We start from the raw sequence: 19,571 nt of genomic DNA, 5'->3' as shown, positions 1-19,571 counted from the left end.
GATGGCAGCGAGCGACGGCGGAGAACCAGTAAAAAGACCCAAAAAGTCGACTGTGGTGTAAACTGTCTTTGATATTGTTACACATTTATTAAGTACATTACTACTTACGAATCATAATAATATTATTTATTGTATTCATTCATTGTATGGTATTCAAAAAAGCTACCTACTGAGAATTTATATTGATATTTTGTAGCAGCAACATTATTTTTCTCTGCCTTCCTCAAGCCCATCTGCCATTTATTGTCTGTGGCGGTTATCTATTTTTTATTTTTATTGTCTATGTGTGTTCACATAGTGGAAATGTCGGTGATTTACGTGTCTGGGGTGCAATAATAATAAATAAAGTTGAATTTTGTTTATGTAAATCTCTTTGCCGCAAAAACTGTGCTGTATGAGTTTTTCGTCGTCAGTAAATATTCGGTCTTGGTATTCCCTATTTTTTTATTGTTGAAAAAATCTGACATTTGCATCTGACAATGATTATAGAGTGGATGATCTCATTGTCATTTTTATTGGATAGTCTAATAAGGGACCGTTCCACTGCGGACTGCCTTGAGGGTCCCTTATAGTTTATTTAATCGTGTTAAGTAAATAATTCGAACTTGGATGTATAGAAGATTATGATGAAGCAGTTTTTACGAGTAAAACAGTTGGCCGACCAGACTTTTTCCAGGTAAGGAGTTAATCGCGATCATATTTTGCGATAAGTGACGTTATCTTTCAATCCAATGGATAAAATTTACAAATCAATGTTTTTCCTTGCTGTAAAGTTACATTAACTTTTGTAATTGATTGATTAATGATACTATCTTCGGTAGATTATTGCGCAAACTATGTACTCCACCATAACTCGAATTCAATGTCATGTAAAATTGAACCGAATAATCGTACAATTAAAATTGACCGTGCTCAAAAAATATAGGCGTGTTTGATTATGCTTATCTTGACCTTTAATATATTATATTTGTATAATGCTGACAAATTGTGAATTACAATCCACACCTTACTTAATTTTGTTTACTTATATTAACTGCTCACCAAATAAAATTACTTACCATTATAATATAAATATACCTATTACTTGTCAAACAATTTATTATCAGATATGGACAGAACCAGGGAGCACCACCGATTTTAATTAAGAGATTGTTTAGTATGCCAGTTTGTGCGTTTTCATAGGACTGTATGTTAGTTCGGTAATAGTGCCGCAGATGACTACATGATTTTATATAACTTTCTTTTTAGACCAAACCTAATCTACCCCAACCTAATCTAACCTAACCTAATCTTAGTGTGTGATAATGATGCATTGAAATGTATGAAAATATCAAACAATAAATTAACAATTATTATTGGATCGAAAGGCATCTGCGCCGACAGAAAAGGGTATTCAATGTAATTGTCTATATGGGATAAACTGTTTCCGCTAAAAAAAAAAATGATAAATGGTCACGCGGTGATCTGCGTCACTATAACCGTCAGTTTTTTCAATCGGTTTGCTGGTAGCGTGGTACTGTGCAAACTTACACTAAGACTCACAGAAACAGTAAAAAGTGGCATTTTGTTTTGTCTAAATATGCAATAACAATTTTATGAAGGTAAAAAAAGTCGACTGGATTAGTTACTGCATGGAAGTACAACACAAACAATATTATATTTAATTGAATTTATATTCCTTTTGAATGTTTGAACGGTTAAGATATTAATTTGTCAAGTGACCTAACCGATTTGTAAGTGAGGCTGTGATTGGTTCATATTGTGAACTGGTCGTATCCATTGTCACACTGTGCCGGCAGCCGGATAACGGTGAGGTGGGGGGGGGGGGGTATGTCAAAGCCGGGACTCATGCAGCATTTTATTTTCTGTTTCATTATATAAGCATGCTATATCTGTTTATTTAACCTAATTTGTGTATGTACAGTAGAATCTCACTAATCCGGCACTAAGTATATAGGATGTGATGAATGTATGGAATACTTACTGAAAAATATAAAACATGAAAATTATATTTCCTACATATGAACATAAAAAAGTTTTATGGGTAGCAAAACGTAATGTTTTTCTATTGTTTACTAAAATAATCTCTTATCGATGTTTTCCCGCATTCAAACCTTATTTAAAAACGCTTGTAATTTATGCGATAGTGGCGGACCACTAATGTTTCTGATTAACGAGATTCTAATGTATTCATAAAATCTGAAGATACTGAGATGCGAAAACTTGATCACAAACAGCTTTGCATAAAATTGCCAACAAATGCCTATATTGTGTCAACGGCGTTCAAGTTTCGTTTCATTTCATTCCGATAATCATCAAACTGATGTCACATACCTAAGCAAACATTAAATTATATGTTACCATTTCACTATAAGGCCATGAATGCTCCTATTGTTTCAAGTGTTGAATTATATTATTTATTCCTCACGCTACCAACCTACCTGCATTAAGTAGGTATCTGATAGTCAAAAATTTGATGCGCGTGAAAATAAGTAAATTATTTAAATATCTAGTGTATTTTCAGCACATTTAAAGCTGTTAGAGGCGTCAAAAGATGCTAGTAAAAACGCCACAAGCTAGATGCGTTTTTAGCAAGCTAGATGCATATCGAAAAATACATTATCTGGCAAGAAAAACGCTAAATTGGCAACCCTGATCAGGCATGTCCAAATGTTGATGACCTTCTTCCATAAGAGATCACTGGTCCACTGATTAACTTAGCTACAAATGACTTTGCATTTTAGGTTCATTTGCAAAGAACTTTCCACTACTGCTATAAGATTTATTTGGCAATCTCCAGGGTGTATAAAAAGACAATCTGTCACAATGAGCAGCCAGTAATACAATACTACAGTTCGGCATTAATATTTAGATAGTTATATGATAGTATCGAGTAAGTGATCACAATGAACATAAAAAATGGCCACCATATTATGTGAATATGAAAATCTGAATGGCAACTGAGCGATATTATTATTTGTGGTGTTAACCTAACTAAACAATTTCAAATGTTATAACAGAAATAATGTATAAAGCTCCTTCTACACCCTCCCAACAAACATATTATATTTGGCTGAGAACAATTTTAGCGACAAAACTTGTTTTTCACCATCACAGACAACTAAATTTCCCATTTGTCATGAACATGATCAGACTTAGTCTCATTTTTTGCACTCATTACACTGTTATCCTACTGCGCAAAGAGCCTATTTCGTGATGGTAAGAGAAACCTTTGCCTCAGCTTAAAGCATGAAGATTTACCCTTCTCTTTCTCTCATTCCTGCACCAGGTTGTCAGTAATGCAATATCGATCGAGTGATACGACGTGGCCACACGAGCTTCTTCGTGGTTAATTTAAAAACTTTCACTTAAGCTGATCAAGGAAACAAATTTAGGAATGGTTAAAGCTTCCCTTTCAAAATTCATCGATCGTAATCGACGTGTTGGAGACGCCTGTCATATTATATGATTGAATTGTTCCTCTTGTCATTGTCAAGTAGAATTGAATTGAATACCATTTTTTTACCGCTGTAGGTCTGGAAAGTGCGAAGCCCTCAGTGATGAACTCCAGCTTGCTGATCGGAAAGTGGAGAATGTGAAGAGCGCTCTGCAGGCGCTATGCAAGCGATTGGGGCCCATCGGGGGCGTGGCCCAGGGCCAAGATCCTTCCGCGAGGGAGAAAAGGCTCAAGAAAATTCCAGAGTACATGCTGGGACTGTCGATGATCGAGGCGAGCAACTTTGATGACACCAGTCTTCTGAGATATGTCATGCAAGAGTGTGGTAAGTGTTTATCACTCTGGGAGACCTATTGTTATTAAAATTTAGAGGTATTTATAGGAATATTCATATTCTATGCGGAGCAATTATTCCTCAAGCCAATTAATATTTGGACTGCTTTAAGGCATTAGCAGACCACACGACATATCATAAATGTATATAGATACAATACAGTGTATGCTATAGTGCAGGGATGGCAAACCTTTTTACGTGCCAAAATTTCTTTTGACTATCTTTTAATTATTTTTTGACTGTCTGACGTGCCGAGTAGTTCGAGCAGGAAAAAAAATGGAAAAATAGTTATAAGAGTTCTATTAAAAAAGTTATAAGTAAGTAATTAAATTCTTGAGTATTACTATAATACCTACTTACGCACAAATTGATGCCAAAATTACTCGGATCAGATGAGGCATCATCTCCGCGACGCGAGTTCTCCCGCCGCCTGATAAGGTCAGTGCTATAATATTATTATGTGTGACGCATAAAGCATAAGGACCGATCTATGCAATTTAAATTAATGATAGGTAATGGTTATTCTTGAAGAGTACCTACCTATCTGCCTGTTATATTTTATACAATGTGATCTGTCATAATTTTATACATGAACTTCGTCGTTTCCATTTGCGCATCGATTGATAAATATTATTCAAAATCGAAGAAATTACCCATTTTTAATATTATATAATTATGTTATATATATTTAGGTATTTGCAAAACTTTTTTGTAGAAAAACATATAATTATATCTATTTTTTTCTCTTCAACATAAAACATTTGCGTGCCATCCAAAATCATCTCGCGTGCCATAGGTTCGCCATCCCTGCTATAGTGGTTTCACATATTCAAAATTCAATTGAAATTTATTTTAACACATTCATTACGTATATAATGTACATTAGCGGCTCTCAAAGTGTAGTGTGTAGGGTGCTGGCCTTTCATCCGGGAGCCCCGGGTTTGATTCCCAGTGAGGAGCTGGGTGTTTGTGGTTGTTTCACTTCTATTACTAAAATACACTACTGTCTTTGGGCTTCTGGGCCTGTTGTAGTGTTAAAAAGAATATATACTTAATATATATTTTTTTTTGACTTGAAAAAATAAATGCACGGCAATGATTGAAATTTTAAGTTGCAGATGCATTACAGCATTTTTTTGTAAATACACTAGCCGTTTAAATGCGTCAGCTTGCGTGCATTCCTTTTTTATAGTCACGGCTGCAGTGTACAAGACTAAGTTTATACATTGCAGTTGGCGGACAATCTTTTACTTTAGCCAGCACACTGAATTTTTTGTTATTCTTCAGTTTGGCTGGAAAATTGCGGTCCCATTTTACATTTTTTACATTTTCTTTGTCAAGTAAGATTGAAAGAGTTTTATATAAACAAATCCCCCCCCCATTTACATTTTCCAGATAATTATGTTGAGTCCTTCAAAAACGTAAAATTGGGGTTTCACTCTGTTACTGAACTGCTAGGACAATCTTCAAACGGAATAAGGAATATTTAAAAACCCTAAAATGTAAATCCATGTACCCGGGGGTGACAATTGAAACTGATGCGGATATATAACCGGTGTCAGTTGTATATATACCATAGGTGAACTGTACATAGTACCTGTAGACGTAACTCGGATTGCAAAGATTAATTCAAATCGAATGGTAAATCAATAAATTAGTACAATAAATCGTTAAGTCCAGTTGGTTTGAATTAGATTATTTTATGCTAAGTTATTCAATTCTTGCATAAATGCTTCATGATTTTAAACAACTGGGTATAATATAGGTAGAAAATATTATTACTTAGTTTTATAAGTACATAATTATACCTAATATTCGTTTTAAAAAATCAAATCGGTTTTCGCAACAAATTAATTATTTTTACAAGTATGTAGATTCAAATAATAAAATATTATAGGTAAATTTAGTATTATCAACAGTTTTGATAAATAAAACCCCTATTTTGAAGAGCATCCCTCATGTCAAAAGTCACCGCGTGCACTGTTTTTACCATTTATGATTTTTTTGGATATAAATTTCTGTAATATCCCTTAATACATAAATGCTCATGCAAAATTGATTCGGTCGTCATTGGGTTGAGAATCATTGGTTTGATTCAATAGAAATTTACAAAAGATAAATCTTATCTTACTTCGCTAAAATATGACAATTGGTACAATTCATTTTTACTCAGAATATTAGAAGATCTTCATTCTTTGTTTATTTTTGTATTTTTTTCCCAGTTTTTTTTCCACATACAATCGGTTCATTGTGAATTCAGTCCAACCACTTGTTCTTTGAAACAGTACACAAGACTGCATAATTAATTTATCTTATCAATTCGGCCACTGCATTGAGAATTGTATAAAAGTCTTGTATTGTCTGTGAAAGATCCGGTATAGTTATCTGTCAATATATTTACATTAATCGAGCTAAGGTCTGGCGGGTATGATAGGGCAACCGGGACCACAGGGACGCTCTAAAACTAGTTAGATAGACAAACTCATAAATTTTTAGTGGATGTACATGGCAGTGAAGAACTAAGGACTGAGACGAGTGGAGGGAGCAGGGGGAGGCCTTCATTCAGCAATGGATCGACCTCGGCTGATGATATATATTATCTATTCCCAGGTTTGAATCCTGGGTCTGGCAAATACAATTTTCCAATTAGTGTTTGAATCAGAGTATGGACTTAATAGGTCCGGGCAAGTGGCTAACATCCATTTCTCGTAAAAACAAATCTGTTAATACAAACCTGATCTTATTAAGATCGGACATAGTCAATTATGACTAAGTAAGTAGTTACTGATAGAAAAGAAACAATCATAATCACCCAGGCTTTGAGAAAATCTCCCAGATGAAAGGCCGGCGACCTAGAGCCTGATGCAGAAACATTTGTCTTAACTAAGATTTCCTCAGGACAAAACACAATGCACAAACATCGTCCTTAGCTAAGATCATGTTGTCTATGGTTCACGTCGTCTTAAAGCTTTGGTCGTTTTTTCTATTGAAAATAATACCATATTGAAAAATTCTCTTTCATATAGTTTAGGTAAATTATTTTATAATTGTTAAGGGGGGACATGCTCGTCGAAGGTCAAAATTGAGTTTTTATTGTATTTTCAAACCATGATCCTGGACACTCCTTAAACGTTGTAGATAATCTATTTATATAATTTTGAAGCCTTATTATCCTTTATAGTTATTTTAAACATTTGATGACTGCATAAAGTATTTTTGTTACATAAAATAGTATTCTTTTAAACCTCTCGCTCTAATGTTTTAGAATATAGTCATATCGACCCTTAATCGGCAGAACAACGTAAGCGACAATTCATAAATTTTACAGGAGAAGGTTTTTTTTTAAATTATTTCCGTAATTAGTTCCAAAAATGAATTCTGTTAATGTGGTTAATAATAATTGGTTACTGCCTATACGGAAATTATAAAACAATTGCATTAGTGCTTTTAGTTTTCGAGATAGTGGCGGTAACGCTGTTTTGCTTATGTCTATGACACGATATTTTTTCCAGGCATGTCGCTTACGCTATTTGGCGTAGTCGTTTTTATTTATAAATTTCATGCTAATTATCATCACAGGGCATTACTAATTAAGTATTAAAATAAATAACATAAGCACCCATTTATTTTACGAAAGGGGACGTTGTTAAATAAATTAAAAATACTTTGACTTATTAAATTAATATTTTTGCTTGTAGATACTTAATCACATATAGGTAAAATAAAAATAAATGATTGGTATTTTTAAGGTTTCGCTTATATTATTAATATTATCAGGTATTGTTATTTTTCAAAATGAAATAGGTACGTATCTACTCGTACATAATTAAATATGGGGACCTACTAATTATGATAAAATAAAATTGTAATCAACTATTCAGTTTTACAAAAAAATTATTGTCCCACATTTTTTAAGCAGTAATCGCATCCTCATTCACGTCTTCCTGATCGGATTCCGGTAAAGTTATCTTCCACTGATAATCCATGTGGCAGTTTCATAAACTCATCCGTCATCTCTGAGGGATATTACATTTAACACAGAGACTTTTATACTGTTACTCGTTATACTGGATTTCCGATATTGGTGATTTAGCACTATACAGCAAGGGTGGCTGCGCTTAAAGCATCACAGCACTTGATCGGGATCTGATGACATTTTCTAGGTCTAACAGTTAAGTCCTACTGTCACCAGAGTAGGTACAATATTTGGTAAGTTTTTTAAATTATGCCTTTCATAATTCACCAAATTTAATTTTGAGCTTTGAAGGAATGCAAGTAGCAGTGAAAGATTTCCAGTCACGGAATTCTGCATATGACATGATGACCTAGCGTTGGAAATGATGGTGGGTAATTTTGATAGTGCCCAAACTACTATATAAATGACTCAATTTTCGCATGAATGGAATCGACCGGCATCGTAGTACGACCAGCGGGTCTATTCTATACTTATCGACCGCTAAAGTGATAGATATTATCAAACTTAGGGTAGGTTTATATAAAAGTGTTAGTACTTATTGCAACAATTATAATCAACGTATTGTAATTGTTACAATAAGTGCTAATTCTATAATACAAACCTACCCTAAGTTTGATAATATTTATCACTTTAGCGGTCGATAAATACACAATAGACCCACTGGTAATAGAAAATGTATTTCTATCAATTCAATGAAAGTTGAATTTTTCATAAAATAAGATAGCATACCCAGTGTTGCCCGGTTCTTATTCTGACCAATCACAGTATAATAATTCCTTGATTTTTTCCCGCTTTGTCAGTCCTGTCCAAAGATTTGTGCATGATTGCTGAGATCTCATTACTGCCACGTTTACCATCAGTTTCACCCCATAAAAAGCAGTATCCATTATTTGTTCCACTTTCCGACAGTAGTGAGATGTAACGGCGGGTAATTATTGTTTAATAAACTCTATTACCAGGTTTATTTTATCTCAGCCAGTTTTACTGGACGGCGCGAGCTTTGCTCCCAAATCGGTTTTCGCACAACTCACTACCAGACGGACCACCGAATAAACCGTACCGTAGCTTACACTATCAAATAACGTCGGTTACGTTGTTTTGCTCTACTTTATAATGCGATACAAGTTAAAACGCTAAAAGGCACAGACCCTAAAAAAATGTCACGCGATTGAGATCGGGCTCTAATATTTTTGTCACTTATGCGCTAGGTGATATTGAACAGTTCTCCATTTAAAACGCAATTTACCAAAAAGTGTCGCTTACGTTGTTCTGCCGATTAAGGGTCGATATTTCGGTACATAACTGTGCAGTGGTGTTAAGATTTTTTACGTTTATTAATTTTTAAACGCATTTATAAAACCATTAGTATAATTTATTACGAGATAATTTTTGTAAAATATTCATGATAAAAAATTGTATTGATAATCTCTGTGATCCCAAATTTGACAAGAATTAGGCATTTTATTATTCAAAAAATTGCCAAGATTAACACATTTGAAGATGATTCTAAAGATATTTATTATAAACTATGTCTTTGACCATTCAAGTGTGATAAACATCTTATGAATAATGATTGCTTTATAATAATTATTGACCTAAGAATAAGGTAGTGTTTTTTTGAAATACGCCATTTCTTTTGTCATTCCCCAGTGGTTAAGCTACAACATACGGCCGTAGCCATAAATTGACAAACTATAATTCCCCAGCAGTCCCCATTCACTGCGGACCATTTAATTAATATTTAATTATCACATTTAAATAACATGCTAATTATATCTAATGTCCACCTGATGGTCAACGCACCAGTTGCGTTGGACGCAGTGAATGGGTCATTTTTATACGACCTGAGTCAGTGTGTCAATTGTATTTACCATTGGTGAGTGTGCATAGTGCCCGAAGATGCCGAAAGGCGATACCCGTGTCGCAAAAAACGATTCAAATGGAATAGTACAAAACTTAAAACGATTAGAATTTATATCTATTTGAATTGCGGAGTTTTCAAGTATCGCGACATACGATAATAAAAAAATGCATCGTACTACTATTGTTGAAATGTTAAAATCGTTAAAATAAATAGTGCGCAGGCGACTTTTTTAGTATTAGAGCAAATTTGTGATGTGTGTTTATCTCACTTATCTGATTGACCCCCAGGCTAGAGCCCTGTTAGCCCCCCGCCTTGCGGGGGACATGTTTGTAAATATCGTTGTCAAATTATGGTTGTTTGCGAAGGATTATTTATAATTTTATTATATATCCATCGTTATCGAAAGAAATTATCAATAGCAAAATATCGATGTATCTTTCATAAAGTATTGATACTTCAAAATATCGATATTTTTGTTACGGTCCTGCACTCATGCGTAATACAGAAGGGGGCGTGTTCATAACAAAAGTAGTCTATGGTTAAGGATTCCTTAACTCTATACTCAGGATTGTCTATAGTTAAGTCATCCTTTTCGGCGACTTATCCTTAGGAACGATTTCTTAGATTCTGCATGCGGCTCTTAAGCACTGGACAACAAGGGCTGCCTAAGTACTAAATCCTAACCTAACCTAAATCCTAATTGATTAACCTAACCTAACAACATCCATTTTGTGTACTAGGTGGTACCCCTGTGTGATTTGACTGTATTTACCAGGCTATCAAAAAATCTTGTTTTAATTACATGAAAACATTAGTAAATTTTGCAATTTCAAATATTATTTTTGTAGCATGTATGATGCATTTTAAAGTTGATAATAAATTATGATTGCTATGTTGTTTAGTATGTTCTGTTCAGACCAGATAAATAAACTCATTTTGTGATTTGCCAACAAATGTGTCATGTCAATAAGGAAACAAATTTTCATATTCTGATAATATAATTATGTATTTTATAGATATGAATAATAATAAATTTATATTGGAATAGTTCTATTCCATATCATTATAGTTCATAGGCCCTTTCCAATAGAAATTATTCTGTAAGAATAATAAACATGAACTGATAACTAAGAAGAATTCTTATATATTTAAATAGTAAAATAAATGACAGTATATTATTTATTTCTAAAATATAATCACCCATCGTTAGTAAAGGGTTATCAAAGTTCTGGTATGAAATTGACTTTTACATGCAATAAAGCCAGTGTTTCATGATCTGTATGGCATGTAACCCCATCCTGTTGAAACCACATGTTTTTCAAATCCGGCCACAAAAAGTCAATTATTATTTGTCTATAACGGACGACATTGACTGTAATGGACGCTCTTTCATCATTTACAGTACAGCATGATGACGCCTTCAGCCCAAAAACCGCACTCTCTTGAATCACTTGAGGATTTTCCTCGCTTCAAATACGGCAGTTTTGCTTATTAAGGTGACCTTATACCAGTGGCGAAGGGTGGAGGTAGGCTGTTAAGATCCACCATAAATAGTGCACATTAAGCTTTTTCAGACATACATATTTGTTTTCATTGAAATAAGACTACAATTTACAGAAAGTGTTGGTTAGTTTTTAAAATTCAATTAAACCCTGAGAAACCAAGCCATAATACATAATAGTCAAACAATACATGTCTATCTATAAAATATCTAAAATTATGCAATTAAATCATACATAACTTTGAATATTTTATAGATAGAATAATATTTTTTATTTATTATAGTTTGGTTTAGGCAGGGCTTAATGAAATAAAAAGATGAACCAACAATATGTGTAATATGTATTTTTAATCCAACAAAAACAAATAACTATGAATTAAAAATTGTGCACAATTTTGTCGTATCGCCCAAATTAGACCAAAACTATTATGGTTTCGTTTAGGCAGGGTTTAATTGATTTTTAAAAACTAACTAACACGATCTGTAAATTTTAGTCTTAGTTCAATAAAAACAAATACATATGACTAACAAAGTTTAGTGTGCACTATTTATAGCGAATCTTAACAGCCTACCTCCACCCTTCGCCACTGCCTTATACTCATTCAGGTGAAAATGTGCCTCATCACTAAAGATTATTTTCCTTAAAAAATCATTATCGGTTGCCTGCTTTTTCAAGACCAGCATCAGTCTGACGCTCCCTTTGGTCTGTTAGCTTTAGTTCTTGCGTGAGTTAGATTTTACATGGGTGTAGGTAAAGATCTTTATGCAAAATTTGCCATAAAGAGCCGTATGACAGGCCAAGTTGTCGCAATCTTCTTGGAATTTACATTCCTGGCTCTTCGGCTACAAATTCGCTTATAGCAGCAATGTTTTCGCTTGGACAGGCTCTTAATTTTTTTCAGTTTGTGAATACAGTCTTCAGTTGGTCGATGATTTCTACCGAATTCTGACCTTAATTTTCACAATACGACCGTTGGAAGATTTGCCATTGTATGATTTTTTATGCGTTGCGCAGTGGAGAAACGATCCATTTTGTCAAATGGTAGACTTTCAACTATTTGACAGGTAACAGATGACAGGACTGTGAAATTCGCACCTCTAGATCAGCGTTTCTTAACCTATGGGTTGCGACCCAAAATGGTTTGGTCGATTGGTATATTTCGTGGGTCGCGAAATATTCTCAACAAAACAATATCTATTCTTGCCAGCATTTATATTACTTATACATGCTGGCAAGACTATTGATAAATTTTATACTGTGGCAATTAATAGAATCAAATAATGTTGCTTACCAAAACTGTATTTATTATTATTATATAAAAAAAATTTTTGTTGGTACATGCTATTTTATTTATTTTATCTTGGGTCGCAAACCAAAATTATTACCCTAAATTGGGTCGCAGATCAAAAAGGTTAAGAAACGCTGCTGTAGATGGATAACTATGGTAGGGTTTGCAATTCTGCAGACTTTCTTGATTCCGAAAATCTTGGATTTTGGGACTAGTTTTTATGATAAAAATGTAACAAATTCAATAGTGCAAAGTAAATCTTTGATATAACTGGCAACCAACTGAAATACGTATAGGTCTAGGTCTTATGGCACAGTAGATAGTGTTTGGCATAGTGAGAAATTTTTACACTATTCTGTAACCATTATAATATGGCTGCGAATTCATTTATGTCTGAATATAATGTAATGGACGAAACCGGGGAGGAGCATAGATTTGTACGAATAATACCAAGGGGGAGACATTCGCGACCTCGACGTAATGGTAATGCTATAAAAACATTTGACTAAGAGATATTTTTATGATTTATCTTGACAGGAAAAGCCGAGACCAGTCTGGCGAATGAAATTGCCGATCACGAAGTAAAGGTGGAGCAACTAGTCTACGCACCTCTCATCTGCGTCAATGAGCAGGACATACCGAATATCGTCAAAGCGAAGAAACATCTGACAAGACTCTTGAATGAAAAAGATGTTGCTGCCAATCGTGTCCAAGTAAAAATTTCATGTATTTATTAATAGTAGGTATAATCTCAGGTCCCTCGTCACAAGCGATGAAATATATCGCCGGATCAACATCACTAATAGGTGATATTTTGGTCTCCAAAGGCTTCTTAAAAACATGCCAGTCTCAAAGAAAACAAAAACAACTCTATATAAACAGCAAACAGGATGAGAGAAATATGGATATCTTTGAGAGGAGCCTTGGTTTCGGTAGGGTTAATTGAATTTTAAAAACTAACCAACACCATCTGCAGTTTGTATTCTTAGTTCAATGAAAATAAATAAGTATAACTGACATAGTTTAGTGTGCATTATTTATGTCAGATATCCACAGTCTATCTCCACCATTTGCCACTGCATTTAAGTGACTCATTTCGTATGACTAGAAACTCCCATCCCAAAGGTGTTGAAGAAAAGCTTCTTCTATAGAGATGGATCCTAAACTAAAATGGCACTGTGTCAAACTAGAACATTCTTTAGCAAAACCACAGAATTCTCGATTTGAAGGAAGATACAATATTTTTGCTACGTCTCCATATAAGAATGTTTTTCTTCAACGCCTTAGTTTGAATATGTATTTGTATTGTAGTACCTGCAGAGGCAGAGTGAACAGAACCCTGCGAAAACGGCGCAGGCGCGGGAAGAAGCGGAGGAGGCGGAGCTGAAGGCTGAGCAGGCCCGGGACGCACTGGCCGCCGACATGTTCGCCCTGCTGGCCAAGGAGAACGAGCTAGCCAACACCATCCTGCAGTATGCGAAGCTCAAGAGAGCCTACCACGAGAGCGCGCTGCACACCCTCACCGAGATCGTACCACAGCTCGAGAAACATTTGAGTGGGTGCACATGTTCTCTTATTTTCTGTTGTGTCTTTTGACATTCCCAATTGCACGATAGTAACACAGTTATTGCCTTACCAACCTGCATTATCAATGGCAGGTTAATTCTGCACCTTGGGAGAACAAACAACGGATGCTCCCGATTTCTAAAATAGATTCTCAGATTTCCATGAATTCTTTTTTTTCCAGTTTTGTTTTCATAGCTTCTTGTCTAGTAGAAAAGGTTGTCTTCAACGTTTTTGGAGCTGACACTAACTATTGCTTATGTTTACAGACGATAGTGCCCAGAAACCGTTGTTTGGATTCCCGTTAGAAGAGCATTTAAGAGTAGGAGAGAGAACAATCGCATATCCTTTAGAGTTGTGCGTCTGCGCCCTGCATGAATTAGGCCTAGCGGAAGAGGGCCTATTCAGGATTGCCGCAGGTAAGGTTTTATGATTGAACCATAAGTTTGTCTGTACAATTTAACATTTTACTATGTCGGTGGCATTTTAATGGTTTATATTTTTTATTTATAGCTGTGTTTTGATACCCACGATGGCCTAGCGTAACGTATCGGCTTATAATGCTGTGGGTTTCAGGTTTAAATCCCGGGTCTGGTAAATTCACATCTTGATTTTTAATGTGTGTATGGACCTAATAGGTTGAGCAATTTGCTAACATTAAACATTAATTTCTCGTAAAAATTGTTGAAACAACCTCCACTCTGTTGAGATACATATGATCCTAATAGGATCGAACATGGTGAAGTAGTAGTAGTGTTCTGATAATGATATTAATTAAGAAAAAATAAGTTATCACGGGACAGTGCCATAAATTCATAGTTAAACTATGGGATCAACTGATTTATGGATGCTACATACGTCAATTGGCAATAACTAGTCTGTCACATCCATTTATCAAAAACCTATTCGTTGTATTTACTAATAACATGATATAATTAATTTCAGGATCATCTCGAATGAAGAGAATGAAGTTATCACTGGACGCAGGCATATTTAGCGCGCCTCTCCCGCCTGAGTACCGGGACGTGCATGTCTTGGCCGGTGTTCTCAAGTCGTACTTACGAGAGCTACCCGAACCTCTGCTCACTTACCGGCTGCATGATGCGTTCATGGCGGCTATCACCAAGAACCCGACCGAAGAGGCCCGATGTGACGCCCTCCAGGAGACCATTTCCCGTCTGCCTGAGCCCAATTTCAACAATCTTCGGTACTTAATCAAGTTTCTGTCCGCCCTCACTAACAACCAATCTGTCAACAAGATGACGCCCTACAATATTGCCATCGTAGTCGCGCCCAACCTTCTCTGGGGAGGCGACGACGTCAGCGGGGCCGGTTTCAACATGAACAATGCGACCACTGTCAATTGTATCGTAGAGATCTTAATCAAAAACGCTGATCGTTTTTTTAAAGATGAAATAAATTTCTATATAACTCTAACGAGAGAAGACCTCTTTCCGGATCTGTGCGAGTACGGTTTTACGCCGAGCTTCGGCTCCGGTACCTACAACCGAGGTTTTAATCCCGTCCAAGATCACCGGAATGGCGATCACAGTATGAGCAAATCCATGAACGAGTATTCCTCGCACCCCGCAGGGTCCCACCCTCTGTCGGTGCCGATGAACGCCTCAGTCGCCCAGAGCAAACAGACTCACTCCAGGAGCAATAGCCACGACACCAGTCTCATCCTCGTCGACGATGAATTCAAAAGGACCCAGTCCAACAGCTCACTGTCTGATCACTCCAGTCCGCCCCATGGTAGTCCCAAGCCCATCACCAGGAGAAAAAATAAACCCATTGCCCCCGTGCCTCCCAATTTCACTCCTCCTGATAAGAGCCAACAAAATTCGAAGCACGATCAGACCAAAGATAACGGTAAAATTGCCAACAAGAACGCTGATGCCGAGAAGCCTGACAAACCGCCCAGGCCGATCGTGGCAGAAGCCCCCAAGCAGGTGACGGGGGTCCAAACCATCAACCGCTCCACTTATAAGAGTAAAATCAGCCGACTAGGTCAAAAGTTGACTGGCAGCCGGGAGAATTTGGCCGACGCACCCTCCAAGGAAAGACGGAAAAGTCTGGAGTTCGAACATGGTAAGCTTGGCGAAACGGAGCGACCCCGCGATGCCAAGCCGGTCGGTGACAGGATCCAATCCATTGTCGCTCACCATGGTACCGTCGGAAAGATCACCGTTACTTCTGATCATTTGCAAACAGGCTGTGTTGAATTTAGAAATCCCGTCAGCGTAAAGAGCGGGAAGAATTCAGTTCAGGCTTCTGCCGAGGCGCCCCCCATTCTGCCTAAACCTGTGGCTGCCCCTCGTTCTACCATTCCGTCACTCACCCTCTCTGACGGTGAACCCGCATCCGAAGTCCAAATGAGACCAAAACTCGTCCTCGAACCGATGTCCACGAGTGGTAAACCGGCTATACCTGAGAGACCTGCCACCTTGAGACCGCAATCTTTTCGGGGCAACACCCAAAAGTTTCAATCACTAGAAACGTTGACCGCCGCAGACTTTGTACAGAACGGCGTCCCTACGGTATTGGAGAGAACTCATGTGTACACTGTAGACAAGCAGCACCCCACTATTATTAGAGTTGGTAATGTCCAAGATAAATCGGCCGAAAGTTCTGTGCGGTCTAATGAAACGGTGGACAGTCTCGATGCGCAAGTGGAAGGTGTCGAATCGGAATCGGAGCGAACACAAAGCAAAACAGAAGAGCAATCATCGCTAGCTAGTCAGATGCGAAAGTTGTCCCAGTCTGAGGGCAACATCTTGGACGCGCCCCCCTCACCCAGATTCTACCATAAGCCTCCCCGGCCGCAGATCCCGGCACCCCCGCCTCCTACGGCCGCTGCCAAGCAGAAACCCGACGGCTCGGACAGCACTGATTTATAATACAGAGTCACATGCGATATCATTCAGCTGTGAAGTTGAATTGCGCCGCACCCGTCGTCAATTGTGACGATGTGCTTTTCTCGCAGTGGACAATTTGTTATCGCCGTATTGTATCCTATTCGCCGGTTGTGTAAAACATAGCTTATAACTCGTCGGTATATTGTATACGTGCCGTGATTTTTATATTTTTGTGATTAATCGGTAATTACTCTTATATTTCATTTTTTTATCACTGTACAATCGATGCAATGCTTTGTAATAATAACAGACATTGAAGCCGCAGTTAATGATCTATGCTGCATTTGGACAGGTTTTAGTTGATAGTAATCTATGTGAAATTCTTTATGGTTTTGCTAAATAAAATGTTAACAATTTTATATTCAACCCTTTCGTTGCTATGATGTTTTTCAAATTCCTAGTGAGAATTGCTACCATTTATAATTTATTGTTGATTGAAACAAATATAGTATTATTTATAATCACCTTACACTTTGCAAATTGTGTGTGGGAGACTAATAACAACACTAGTAATAAAAAATTCAAGCCATTTTGGAACATTTCAGTCCAAAGTTTTTATCCGTTTACAAACCATCACAATAACTGTCCACTCGATGAACAATTAAATGACACAGCAACATGGACAATTTTTACAATAGTATTTATAATACTGAAATATTGTTTAAAATCGAATTAGAACTTGCGATACTAGTATTAGATTGAATAGAGGGTTGCCTCTTATCTGAAAACTTTCCTATTGAGGGTAGATGAATCTACATTCCTAGTTCACACATAATGCTGTTTTTATAATTTGTTACACACTCAATTTTTTCTTGGCAAGACTTTAAAAGTTTACGACACTACGTAATTAATTTTATTGTTTTATTTACAATTAGAAGTTTTAACGACGTAGGTAGGGTACCTACTTGGTTTTTTCCATTTTACAAATAACTTTAATTTCCAATAAATAAATCAGTTAATTCGCAAGAGATGTAACTACATGTGCTAAATAAAAACCGGTTTGATAATGGCATGTAGGAAGTTTCCAACCTTTTTGATGTCAAACAACGATCGTTGTAAACATTTCTCGCAAATTTCTTTCTTAACTTTCTTCTTTAAGCATGGTTGCAGCATCAGTCCCGTGCGGCTCTGTCTCGGGACGGAATGAGCACTTAAAATCACTTCTTTCAAACACATTTAAAGCGTCGTAGAAAGCGGCCGTGCATATCCACGGCTGTGCATATATGACGGGTGGTGGTGGGAACTTTATGAACAATGATGTATCGGAAACGATAAAGGAAAGCTCGATTACGGGGGCTGGAATTGTAACATAAATCATTAACGAGGCTTCAATTACTGATCAATTTGCTACAATAATATTTTATCAAGTCAAATGCAATGCTTCATATTAATAATTTATATTATAGGATATGTTTTTTTTGTCAGCATTACAAAGTTATTATCCTTTGCAAGTTTGAAATTTTTTAGTTGAAAATAAAATTGGCATGACTTTTTTTTTATTGTTTTGAGAAAAAGATGTATCTGTGATTTGACACTTTATAAAAGCCAGTTTTTTCATATTCATTCAAGTTTAGGTAATAGAATTATGATTGTGATTTGAAAATTATTTTTAATAAGTCAATAATTTTATATTATAGTTAATATTTTAATTTAGTTTGAAGTGATTGAATGAGTACTTTAATTTTTTTATGTTTTTTTTTAAACACTGACATATCTAATAATAAACATACCTGCAGAGTTTATATAAATATAATTATGAAATAAATATTGTTATACAATATTATTATTATAAAAAAAAAATGATCATGAAATAATGCAAAACTATATGGACAATAAAATTTAATAGGTAATGCATTTTTTATATCGATGTCTGTCAATTAAATTGGATTGGTTATTGACTATTAAATATGTCAAATAAAATTTTGATCCCATATCATATTACATATTATATTATAAATAAATAAATATATTCACTGAATTTCTAGAGTCGTATATATTATAATATATTAGTATAACTGAATTTCTCCAATGGTAGCTGTAAAATTTTAGCTTTCGTTTTCCAGAAATATGTATGTACTATTGCAGTGGCGAAGGGTGGAAATCCGTCAAAAATAGTGCACACTTTGTCAGCCATACTTATTTGTTTTCATTGAACCATGAATACAAATTGCAGATGGTGTCGGTAAGTTTTTAAAATTCAATTAAACCTTACCTAATATAAACCATAATGGATTAAACTTAAAATGATAAAATTATACCATTAAATCATACATACATAATTTTAGATATTTAAGAATATTTCTAATCTATTATGGTTTGGTGTGGTAGGGTTTCATTGAATTTTAACCCGGCCGCCGCGTCAGTTTCAATATGAAAGGGGCTCTCTCTGCGGTATCATTTTTCTAAATGCTATGCTTCGCTATATTATGATATATACGGCAATTAAAAATAGCTGGTATTACTGTTATCATGCCTAGATACATAAGGTTCGAAGTGCCACACTAAAAAATAGAATCGATTGTTGAATTTAGCTGTGAATGCTTGAATAAAATCGTCCATAGTCCCTTGTACCGAAAAAATACGCAGCCATGTTTGTGACGTAAAAACGCGTCATTGAGATTGTGCGCCTATGAAAAGAAATAAATCACTGACACTAATTTTATTTTAGT

The 19,571-nt window shown here is 35.8% G+C and overlaps 1 protein-coding gene across 1 annotated transcript; it reads left to right on the top strand.

Annotated features, from left to right (window-relative positions):
- Positions 1-286: 286 nt before the first annotated feature.
- Positions 287-17,328, top strand: LOC147070216 (uncharacterized). The gene is made up of 6 exons (XM_085949502.1): positions 287-676; positions 3,535-3,782; positions 12,959-13,134; positions 13,733-13,976; positions 14,254-14,403; positions 14,930-17,328. The coding sequence occupies exons 1-6, from the start codon at positions 624-626 to the stop codon at positions 16,882-16,884; spliced, it is 2,826 nt and encodes a 941-aa protein (XP_085805628.1). The 5' UTR covers positions 287-623; the 3' UTR covers positions 16,885-17,328.
- The last annotated feature ends 2,243 nt before the right edge of the window (positions 17,329-19,571 follow it).

Source organism: Rhyacophila brunnea, unplaced genomic scaffold (assembly GCF_057557595.1).
Source record: "Rhyacophila brunnea isolate RB1 unplaced genomic scaffold, BYU_Rbru_1.0 scaffold_22, whole genome shotgun sequence".
Lineage (NCBI taxonomy): Eukaryota > Metazoa > Arthropoda > Insecta > Trichoptera > Rhyacophilidae > Rhyacophila > Rhyacophila brunnea.
The sequence above is the reverse complement of the archived record's forward strand: the minus strand, read 5'-3'. Positions and strand labels throughout refer to the sequence as shown.

Coding starts and splice junctions, on each gene's coding strand:
- LOC147070216 (XM_085949502.1), top strand. CDS start 624: ATGATGAAGCAGTTTTTACGAGTAAAACAGTTGGCCGACCAGACTTTT. Junction 13,135..13,732: donor TTGCTGCCAATCGTGTCCAA/GTAAAAATTTCA, acceptor TTTGTATTGTAG/TACCTGCAGAGGCAGAGTGA. Junction 14,404..14,929: donor CCTATTCAGGATTGCCGCAG/GTAAGGTTTTAT, acceptor AATTAATTTCAG/GATCATCTCGAATGAAGAGA.